General features: G+C 40.2%; 1 protein-coding gene across 1 annotated transcript; it reads left to right on the top strand.

Annotated features, from left to right (window-relative positions):
• The first annotated feature begins 2,452 nt into the window (after positions 1-2,452).
• LOC136758297 (QRFP-like peptide receptor) lies at positions 2,453-11,185 on the top strand. The gene is made up of 6 exons (XM_066712544.1): positions 2,453-2,783; positions 5,554-5,712; positions 6,555-6,616; positions 7,355-7,587; positions 8,366-8,463; positions 9,245-11,185. Exons 1-6 carry the CDS (start codon positions 2,453-2,455, stop codon positions 9,661-9,663), a joined length of 1,302 nt encoding a protein of 433 aa, XP_066568641.1. The 3' UTR covers positions 9,664-11,185.
• The last annotated feature ends 972 nt before the right edge of the window (positions 11,186-12,157 follow it).

Below are 12,157 nucleotides of genomic sequence, written 5' to 3'. Positions count from 1 at the left end.
ATATCTGATGTATGTTAAAAGTCGTGGAATGAATGGGCTTTAGACACTAACTTGAATAAAACTATGCAAAATAAGAAAAAGAAAGACATGAGATGAAAGAAGTTTGTGTGCAGGGAGGAGTGGTTCCTATAGTAAACCACGGGGAGCAAATTCAATCTGTAAAGGATTTTTTTTTATTTTTCCTGCAGAGGGCAAGCACCGCAAACGACTCTCACATGTGAATCCCTTGGATCTGGCGACAGCATCTCTCGGACTTCACTCCGCTTCACCGGATCAAACCAGACAAAACGAAAATCCTGCGACGTGTGTGTGTGTGTGTGTGTGACCCGAGTGAAGAAAGGAGAAAGAAAAAGAAAAGCCCTCTCTGAAGTTGCAGACAAAGACGTGAGTCGCTTCTTGCAGTGGTGCAGACAGAGGGCTGTTTCAGCTGCGATTCATCTTAATTGTTCATGAGTTCATTAAGGCGAATCTCATCTCAATTAAGATCATTCTCATTCTCGACTTTCCAGTTGGTGGTCGAGGGGGGGTTTAAAACGCCTGTGTGTGCGTGTGCGTGTGTGTGTGGAGGGGCTGCGCTGTTTCATTTTATTTCTGGTGGATTTGTTTTTTGTCTTCAGATTTTTTGCTCGTATTGTATCGTATTCGAGAAAGTTAATTGCACTTTTACTATATTAAAACAAAAATATGTCAACCGTTTCTTGAAATGAAATATGATTGCAAAACTTACTTTAACTGTTTGCTCCAAATATGAAGTTTGGAATAAAAAAGTAAATGTATGTTTTTATATACTCTTAATTATCAATAATCTACCATTACCAATTAAGTACAATGCATGGGAACGTGAAGGATGAGCAAGTAATACAATGGAAGAGGGTACTTAAAATAATGGTCAATAATTAAATTATATTAAAAAAAATGTTTTTGTATTATTAATTTCATACTGACCATCCTATTTCCTGAATATGTGATTTATGATTATGTGTCATTTGTTTATGGAATTGTTAATCATTCAAATGTCCCACACTTTCTTGACTGTGAGTCACTTTTAATATGGCGTGAGAGAGAGAGAGGGAGGGAGGGAGAGAGAATTGTTATAGTTATCATCCCGACATATCAAAAAGCATAATCTTAATACCAGCACTATAAAAAAGGAAACACTCGAGTCAATGTTAATATTGTTCTGCTTTGCCATAATGCCGCCTGATAGACCTGTAAGCCAATGTGTCAAGTGTCACCTACCCACAACATTCAGTGTACATCATAACAACATCTTTCCCATTTCATGCTGTCAAGATTAGCAGATGCATTACCAGCAGTGCAGGGTCATTAAAAAACACCTCTGAGGCAGAGTTATCTGTCCATAAGCAGCACACTGAGAACTGCACACAATACCCAGACTGCGATGGCACCTGTCTACCAACAAATACAAAGTGCACGATGATGACAGAATGGAAATAACAGACTCGGAAGTGCTATATCCCGAGGGCAAACCCTAAAGTAATAACTCTAATAACTGAGCAATGCAAAAGGCCATGTTTTCAGTCTTAACACAAGGTTACCATTTTTGTATAGCTGCTTTCGATTGGCATGTGCCCTTTACAAAACCCACACCCCCACACCTGCCCAAGCCCCATATTCTCTTTCAATTCTGCTGGCCAGCCAACATATAGGACTAACTGCTGTCATTAAAGACATTTTCCTTCAATTTTAGTGTAATTTGGTGTCATTTGAAAGCAATCACCACACCAGGTGATCAATATCGAGAGGCACAAATGCCATAAGGTGTTGCCGTCATGTGTTGGCACCTCAGATATTCTCTCTCGGGAATACAGAGATCAATTGCCTAGTGAACATGCATTTCATTAAGGTCCGCTGGGCTTAAAATAGAACAAAAACTTTCAAAATGAATAATATAACTCATGTCCCCATTACTGTATATTATTACTAAAACATATCTTCACTGCAGGGTGCTTGTGTGTGGTAGTTCAAACACTCCATGTCATAATGTATCAGTCCTACTAATACTGTGTGTGCCTTTCATGTTCGGTGTATTAGGGTCTTATATTTGATATTATTCATGTTGGTCCTTTTCTTTTTACTGTATTCAGACAGATTAGAAGCATCATAGATAGTGGTGAAAGACTGCACTGGTAAGGCACTGATTTGAATGCAGTTGAGCCAACCAGGCCATCTGGACATTCATTTCATATTACTGCGCATTTGGGTCATAGTTGTTTTTGGCCAGCCACAGCTGTCCCTGCGAACCACTTCAGTAACGATTTTTCTGTCTTATTTAGAGGTGCAACTCAACCAATTTCCAAGACCCTGCCATTGAGAATTTGCAGTAGAAGAGGAGCACACTCTCTCAGGTACCCTCAGGAAGATCTCCAAGAGCCCTTTACATCAAGTCTTCTGTGGAGCTCTTGGGCGTGAGGGAGACCTGGCTTCGAGAATGAATTTCACACCCGAGATGCTTAACTTCTGGCTGGACGCTTCCAACCTATCTAGGCAGCAGTTTATCCAGCAGTTTGGGCTCCAGCCACTTGTGTATGTGCCCCGGCTGCCCCCCGCCCTCCAACCCATCTTTGGCATCCTGTACGTGGTGATCTTCATACTAGCGCTGGGTGGCAACACAGTCGTGATGGTGCTGCTTTGTCGAAGAAAGGCTCTTCAATCCCCCACTACGTTCTTCGTCTGCTCCCTGGCGCTGAGCGATCTCCTGATCTCCATTTTCTGCATCCCAACCACCTTCCTCCAGCACTTCTTCACCAACTGGCTTGCAGGTCGGTATCTTGGACAGCAACTGGGTATAGTTGTCTCGGCTGTGTTTGTCTCCTCTCTCTCATTTATCAGCTGTCCACTTCACTTGTTGTTCGCCCATGGCGGTGGAGAGCCACAGCACACTGCCCCGTAGGTTTAACAGGCAATTTCAAAATCTGGCAACAGGCAGTGATTCAGATTAATTATGTTATTGATAAATCGCTGTAATAGAGTGGAACCTCAGGGGACCCTGTGGCTATCCACAACCACGGAGTGAGGGTCATGAATTAGGAGACGGCCAGTATATTGTCCTGGAGGCACTGGAGTCATACAAAGACAGGAGGAAAAACAAAACTTGACAGCCTCATATTTTCAGTTTATAAGTCAAATAAAAAAATAAAAAATATGCCAACATTTAGATAAAAAAATAACTATATAATTCAAATTATTATAAAATATAATGTACACACATAATCATCCAAAATAAGTGGATGTGTTTATTTCCTACTTTACCCGCAATTAATTTTTTTCCGGATTAAACATAAATATAAATCTGTTACGGTTTTTGCCCGTTTAAAAGAAGAAGAAAAGAATAATACAAGAACAGCTCTCCCAATTGAGAACATATTTTCTGCTCTCTAACCGACCCTCAAAACCTTCATTCACACTGAAACACTTTCCTTTTGTGATGTTAAGTACTGTAATTCCCATTTGTCATTTTTGAAGCGGTCTGCTGTCACAAGTCTTCTCTATAAGGAATAGAACGAAGCGGTCAGGTCATCCATTGCACAAGGTCTTTATTCCACATGTTATGGAACTAAAATGCTTATATTGGATCACAAAGCACCATGCTTGCTTCTTTTATGCTTGCAATCCAAAAAGAAAAAAGACACTATGATTGCCTCACAGAAGGAACTCACAGAATGGCCTGCAAATTACTTATGGAAGACTTTTGTATTTCACTTCATTTAGATTTTCTTCGGCACAATACGAGACGTTTTATGTTGTTCGGCTTTAGGCACGATAGAGGGAGAATAAATCCTACCCGCTGAGAATGGGAACTTTTTTAATGTTGTTTTAAATGAAGGAAGCATGTGAATGTACTTAATTTCATCTGTCCGGGAAATTTGAACACAGGGGACCTTCTAAGAGTACAGTGGGCTGATCGATCTGCAAGGCCGAATGCGCAGCTGCTTTTACACCAGGGTAATATTGTGCCTCAAGGCGTTAAGGTTAACAGAGGTTGTGGAAAACGTGGCTAATGGAGTGATTTATATTAACATTTGTTTTTTTATGGACAAATATTTAATTGACATATTATGGAGTTTAAATGGGCTTCCACTCCTACTCTAGGCAAATTGTCTCTCACATAGACATATGAGCACTCTCCGAGCCAGGCTTCTGCTTGGAGCGATTGAAAGTAGAGGTATTAGCTACTCCGGGATTTGATCTTCTAATAGCATTTGTTGCCTGTGTCATAGGATGGGGTGGGTGGGTTATAATTATTGCTATTCAGCTCCAAGGCCGAACTGAAAAAACAACAACCACATCAGTGGACAGGGTTCCTTCCAGTCCTGATCTGTTTGCGCATTCATGTATTTAGGGCAAATGGAGACGTGATAGCAAGCTTGAGGAAAGTCTTTTCCAGTCTTTCAGTCAGTCAACCTGGGGCAAAAAAGGGGATCAGGCAGTGCAGAAACCTAAGGCACCGATGTGTAAATGCTGCCAGCATTGAAAACAAAAACAGATGAGTGCCAGTTGAACAATGGCTTAATTGTTAGACTCTATTGATAGGGTGGAATATAGTAAACATTTTTGTATTTAGAAAACAAAGAAAAAGGACAGGGAAGGAATTGGAACCTTGTATATCAAAAACTGACACAACAGCATCATTTCCTCATCTCCTTCCTGTACTGATACCATAGCCTGTCTGCGCAGAGGCTGTTTGACCAATCAGCTATCTTCTCCCACCTGTACTCTCAATCCCATGCAAAATCAACATCTCCCTGTAACACCATATTCCATATTTTGTCTACCGTGCTCTTCCCTGATCTCTCTTTCCCTGTTATGCCATCCTTTGTGACCACCTCTCTGTCTCCTCAACGTGCACTTGGGAGTTGGGAGATGACCTTGCTCTCTCTCCCTCTCTTCTTCTCTTCTACCACACACTCCGTCCATCGTTTTTCTATGTAACACTGACGCACGCAAACTCATCACTCATCACTCATACCTTTGTCAAGGTATTTTTATTTTTTTTGCTGTCAGCTACTTCTACCTGTCAATGTGAATTAAAGGTTCACATTTCTGTCCTCTGCAGTTAAAGTTGAGCTTTTGCTTCCAACTATCAAATAAAACAATGAAGGAAGCTGCCCTTGGCTTATTACATTTCAAGCAGCCTTGCCCTCCGACTGCTGGATACAAAGATCCAATTAGCATTTCCAAAGAAGACTGAAATGGCTGTGGTTACTGAGTTGAATGTGTCTTTTTTCCTATATATATATATATATATATATATATATATATATATATATAATGTGTGTGGAGCATTACTTCCTTAATTACCTTTATAGAAAAGGAGGTAGACATTACTAATTAGCCTCAGTTCAACAGTGCGCTCTTTCGCTCTCTCTCACTCTCTTACTCTGTCTCTCTCTTCGCTCACTTTTAGATAAGTTCAAAGCATGACTAATAAGAAGTATACCTTAAACAATAGTGCCAATGTGGCATGCAATTGGTGTGACCAATATGAACAAAAACAAACACAGGAAACAGATGATGCTTACTATGTTTCAGGGCAGTTCCTGTGCAAGCTGGTGGCATTTCTGCAAGTGACTGCCGTCTCCACCAGCATCCTCACCATGACCTGCATTGCAGTGGAGCGCTTTCAGGGAATACTGTACCCCCTGCAGCTACGCAAGGTGTACTCCCCGTGCCATGCCATCAAGATGCTGGGTAAGGGGCAAACGTCTGCTGGCATCAGATAGAGAAACGGGCTTCCACACTTTACAAACTTAGATGCATTTGTTTGCAAGTGACTGGAGATACCAATGTATGAACTATTACTCAGCTACAGGCACAATTTAAGTTAAATTGAACCCCACTAGCCTATAAATGTGCAGTACAATAGAATTGCTCATCTGCAAAGTTAGAAGGGCAGATCACCAAACACAACGTCCAAATAAGACTGTGTTCACACACTAGGCAACACAAGGCCAAATGCAATATTTGTAAAAAATTGAGAAAAGACATACTGCATAAAAGGGATTTTGTTGGTGTTTGTTTTTGCTTTACTAATGTGAATTACACGTTCTGTGCATTAATGGAAATGAAAGAGTGTCTGAATTAGCCTTCCATTCACCGCTCTTCTACAGTCACACTCAAGAAACTAATTTCCCATGAAAAATCCCTGGAATGAAGTCTACTGCAGGTCTAAAATATGTGTTTTAACAGCGTCACAATACACCACAATACTCTGAGAATACCTCTGTGTAGAGGAATGTCATTTTTAACCTCCATGATGGAAAAAAAAACGACAATACACTCTTCTGTGTAAAACCAATTGTGACATTTGAAAAGGTACAAAATATGTTGTTTATTACAAATGCAGTAATTTGAACTTGATTTTTTTAATTATATTTATTTTTTGGTTTAGCAAATTCCTGATTTGTGTGTGTGTGTACCAAAAATAACAGTTGAAATAAATCAAGACAGATAATTTTCTCACAATGGGTTAATTAGAATTAAGATTAACCCTCCATAACTGTTTCTTAAATGTGTCTAATTTTCTTTCCCAGCTGCTGTCTGGTTAGCTGCTGTAGTGATTGCTTCCCCGATGTGGTATGCCCACGAAGTTGAGGTACAATTCTACTGATAGAAAAAAACACCCTTTAATAAGAGTGCTTACAATACACATACATATGCATCTGTTCATTCAAACCAGGCAGTCAAAATTAAGGTGTCAGAAGGGAATCTTACTGAAATTCCAGTAAGAACACAAGATGAATCATTGGTCTATGCAAATGTTTACTGACAATTTAAGAAATGTGTCACTGTTTTAGGATTGGTTGGTGAGTTTCCATGATGGTTTTGTATCCATAGTAACCCTTTGGAAGGACAGACATTATTAACCGCTTTTACTTAATGGAGTACAGAGTATTTTTCTTTAGCTGTTGTTAGTGTAAGTGGCCAGAGTAGGTAGAAAAAGAAAATCGAAAAGAAAGACTGATTGTACCTAAGCGGAAGGCTATTTGTTTCCTGTTCAGCATGTAGTCTACAGCTGTTTTCAAGTCCCCATCAAATCTTATCTAAAAGGAAACACTAAAAATACATCTTTGGGAAGTCTAGTGGGGAGAGCTGCACCTTGAGAAAGATAAATTCCCATATTAATCCAAAAATGTTCCTTTCATAGGTGTATTCCAGGTGAACTCATATCTCTTGCCTTTTGATTAAGCATAAATACTCCATATATAAGTACCACATGTTTATTTTACTACTTATTCTATTTAAAAGCGGTTAAATGTTTGCAATAAAGCGTTTAAGTTACAAGGTGTTACTTCTTTTACTTTTCTGTGATGGTGGGCTCTATTTCCTGTAGGTGATGTACGACTTCCTGTTCGATGTTCATTACACCTGTTGCCAGGAAGTGTGGCCTCACTCCCAGCAGCGACAAGCCTATACCACTTTCCTGTTGGTGCTGGTCTTCTTGGTTCCCATGATTACCATGGGTGTGTTGTACGGCAGGATCATACGTGAGCTGTGGGGCAAACACCGTGTCCATGACATCATGTTTCAGGCCCTGCCAGGCTCTGAGATCAACAAGATCACCAGGTAAGAGTGTAAATATTGTAGGATAGTCTGTCAATCCATGATTCCATTTTCAATAACCACTTTAGCCAGTACAGGGTCACGGTGGGCCGGAGCCTAAACCGGTGGGCAAAAACCTACAGGGCCACAGGGAAAACATGCAAGATCCACGCAGACAGACACCCAAGGCTGGAATGGAGCCACAGGTCCCAGGAGCTGTGAGGCAGCAGCGCTAACCACTGCGCCGAGAGCCTCCACAGTCGTGTCTTTATGTACATGTACATATCCCGTTCTCTCAAGATGAAGCAAAATCACATCCCTCAGGTCAATCGATTTCTCACACTTAAAATGCCATGTAAACCGGGCAAGGATCTCATGAGATTTTAGTATTCAAGACTGAGTTTACTTGGAGAGTAATCTCACATCATTTCACAGCACAATAGCTGCATTGAAACACCGAAGAACTAAAACGAATACTGGACCCATTAAGACAATATACAAAGCTCTTGTCATGATATTACGAGTAGCCTTTTCCTAAATGAATTGGCAGAGATGGATACGTGTCCTCTGATGTCCTCTGCCATATATATATCAATGTATTTGCATTTCTGTGTCATGTTAGCAAGGTTGGACTTAAAGATGTTAAAAGTTTAACCTTTGATTTAAAAAAGCAAACAAACAACTCAAAATATGCAGGATATTATGCTGTTCATGTTTAAGGTATAAATAAAACTAAGAGATGTGGAAACTGCCATTTTTGCATCACACTGACCCTTGAAATCATGTTTACTTTCAATTACAGGAAGAAGAGGCATGCTGTAAAATTGATGGCCATTGTGGTTCTTCTGTTTGCTATCTGCTGGATGCCCTTTCATTTGGTTTCTCTGCTCTCTGACTATGGTAAGCATATTTTGAAATCACTTAGTATGTTGAGTTGCTCTACTATGAATTTCATTACACTTTGATGATGTGTTCAGGATTATATATTAAAGGAAACCAAAGGAAATTGGAATTGTAAACCAGCAAAAGCTGGGCTGGGTTAGTTGGTCAACATTTTGGATTTTCATTTATTTTATCAATCCTGTGTGCAAATACAAAAAAATGTATCCGCAAATGTTTCAATATTTTTCATGTTCAGCTCTGTATAATTTAAAATACATTAGTTTGAGAATAAAATGCAAGGATTGTTTTCCCCTCGGCAGAAGACAAATCAACAGCTGTAGGCATTTCAGTGGGTTTAACTGTTAACCGATATGAAATTACATTTCAAGTGAAGTGGAACATTTTAATATCATACAGTGTATATCTTGGATGAACAGTTTTGACAGGCACTTGACTGCGGCCATTTTATTTTAACCCTGATCTGACTGCACACAACCGTTTTCAATCCAGTTAAGTCAAAATTAAACTTTCCAGAATCATCACACAGAGTAAAGCTATGTTCCCATCAAAAGCAATGTCCAAAACAAAGACTTTATTCATGTTCTCATGTCAAACATTGCTGTTGAGAAATTGTCAAACACAATAAACAATTTTCTGTAGCATTGTGTCGGTCAGCAAAAACAAGACCAACTTTGCAGTTCCAATTTGAAAGTAGCAGCCAACCCCTCCTTAGCATTCACACATAACTTAACATAAGATAAGATAAGATAACATACCATAACATCCTTGTGATTCACAGGAAAGCTGAATTTGGGGTCAGATCAGGAGTTTGTGGTCTTCACGACAGTTCAACTCTTGGGGTTCAGCAACTCGGTGTGCAATCCGGTGGTGTACGCCGTCCTCAACGAGAACTTCAAGAAGGGTCTGCTGGCTATCCTTCAGCAGAGGCGCCGGCAGCGCTGGCCAGGCCCGAGACTGGGAGGCCGCGCTCGCGTCGGCATCTCTGCAGTGGAGATGCTCCGCCTCCGGGAGCACACCGAGCAGGGCATGCTGGGAGCTCAGGCACACCAGTGGAGCAGGGTGGCCTGGGAGTCGGAGCCCCACAACTTCAATTCTTTGCCTCAGGTCCATCTCTTCAGAGGCGTCTCCAAGCAGAACAGCAGCCCCTTGCTTGTGAGTGTCACGGACCCACTGCACACAACCACCTCCTCCAACTAATCTCTTTAATCAGAGACTGACAGAAAATAAAGCTTTGATGAGGTTGTCAACAACTGCATTATTCCTAAGGGCAAATTGGCCAGCTTTGGTTCAGTATTGAGATTTCAAGCAAGACTGTTAACCTACCTGGTTGGCAAATATGTAACACAGTGTGGCAGCTTTAGAAGGAGACTAGAAAATGTTCAGGAAATTTGCTTGAGATACCAGATAACCTCACAGTTGCCCAGTGTGGTTGTGAACAGTGATCATTTGTTTGCCCCCTACTGGAGATGAGCAAGCAAGCCAATGTACCACATTGATCAATGTAGACTTGCAAAGCTGTGGTTTGACCTGGCTTTCATTTTGAAGGCTTCAGTCTATAGAAGCCAGCCTTTCTCCATTTCTGAACCTCTCTATCCTTCTACAAGATGCTGCCACAGATTTGTGAATGCCGTGAGTCGTGAAAAAGTGGGACTAGCAAGTGCAGATGCAGCTCTGTCCTTCACTGAACAGAATGTGCTTCAGTTTAGTGAAGGCTGGCACTCCCACTGATTGAAATGCAGCACTCAGTAGTTCTGAAAGAAGGTTTACATGCATGCTTAAAAGGGACATTATACGACAGTGAACTGTGATTACATTATCTGTTGTGAAGTGATATTGTTTGTAGTGTTACACACTTATTCCAAAAGCCTGATGGGAGAATAATGTGATTGCTACACTCACTACTGAATATCAAGATATGTTGCTATGAGACACGAGTTTATTTAACACTGTACCGAGCAAAATTGTCTTGACAGAGGAGTGAAAATGAAGACTGCAACTGCATAAAAGTGCTCTAGCAATAATTAGGAGTGAACGGCCCAAAACTCATAATCTTGTAATGTGGGAAAAAATATCAATGATATGTACAACCGGTGTATCAAAATTGTCAGACACTGTACATGAAGAAGTATATAATTGATGTATTTTGTATGTTGTTAATATTCTTTGTTTACAAGTGGGACATTTTCACAGTGTTTTACCTTTTGATAAAGGTGAGATGAAAAACAAAAGTGGAATTAAGTTTTCTTGTAAAAGCTTATGATAATTCATAATTCCACAAATAAACTATCATGAAAAAAACAAATAGATATATTTAACTGATTTTAGGTACAGTTATCCCACACATTTTGATCTTCATTTGGAAATTTTGATTTCAATGAAAGGCCTTTCAAATCAGATTGAATAGAAACTAGAACCCACAGCAGTGCAGGTACGGGCAGAATTTAGACTGAACTGTAGTTTGGAGAGTGAAGATCTATGCAGAGAATTATTACATTGTATTACAATTAAATTGGAGTAGATGCTGCCTTTTGTAGAAGCATAACTGTGTCTCTGTCCTTAAGAAGCAAATGTCTGATAGACAGCTGTAATACAATACTTCACTTAAGGACCCAGCAAAAATACCCCTTTATAAAAGCAGAGAGCAGGACAGCATCCGATTCACTAACTGAACTTCCAAACGGGTTAAAATGCTGCAGCTCAGACATTTCTGGCGGCTGCTGTTTACTTCCCAGCTGTTGACAGCATTACCAAAACAAAAATAAAAACTGTTTAAAGTGTGTCCAAGCTTTGCGTGTCATTGAATACATTTGCTGACTCCCCCCCCCCCCCGCCCCACAGAGATTAAAGTTATCCTTGCCTAATTGATGCACAGTGTGAATAAGATTGCCAGTTTATCTGGCTTAGACACAGGCAATGGGATTCAAAGTGAGAGCAGCTTGTAGGACTCCTAATTTAGACAGCACTGGCAGGGACATTCACAGATGCCACTCTAGGGCAGCTAGAATTAAGGCTGTAGCTTCATAACCAACCCCCCCCCCAAAAAAAAAACAATCATGAATTTCACAAGACTTTCCATTGTTGCTTGCACAGTGACGAGACAAAACCCATAGCCAATCCATCTCCAATCTGAACACAGTAAGGATAGTCTGGATGGGATGGACAGTGAAATGTGAAATATTTTGATCAGGAAGCCTTTTGTGTTGCTTTATTGTTTCTGAGAAGCAAGGCTAGCCTATAGGTTTGCATTGGGCCTCTCAAGGTTAATATAATCTGTTAATGTGAACCTTTCTGTTCATTGACCTTCAGTTCTATAGTTTATTACAATAGGAAGACACCAAGAGCGAGAGAGAGGAAAGGACATTTGACCCTTTGATAAGATTGGCTTGTTACTTGCTTGACAGTCAGAAACCCTCATATTTACTGCGGTTCTTGGAGCTATTTTGCATAGTTGATTCCTTATATATTCCCCCTCACAGACATATTTTAATGTTTAGAAAACTTTTGTACATTCTTTCCCACTTTCATGAATAGCCAAGTGCATTTGATGTATGGTAGCATTTGTCACGTCTTTTGTTCAAGCTGGTGAGAAGTGAAGTAGACATACTATTCTTAGCCTCGGTTGCTTTTACACATAAGAGATTGCATTTAACAAGCATTACTTAATGGATTTCTTAGCTGAAGTTTCAGAGCA

Source organism: Amia ocellicauda, chromosome 9 (assembly GCF_036373705.1).
Source record: "Amia ocellicauda isolate fAmiCal2 chromosome 9, fAmiCal2.hap1, whole genome shotgun sequence".
In the NCBI taxonomy this organism is placed as follows: Eukaryota; Metazoa; Chordata; class Actinopteri; order Amiiformes; family Amiidae; genus Amia; species Amia ocellicauda.
Note: the sequence above shows the minus strand (reverse complement) of the source record. Positions and strands in the feature narration are given on the sequence as shown.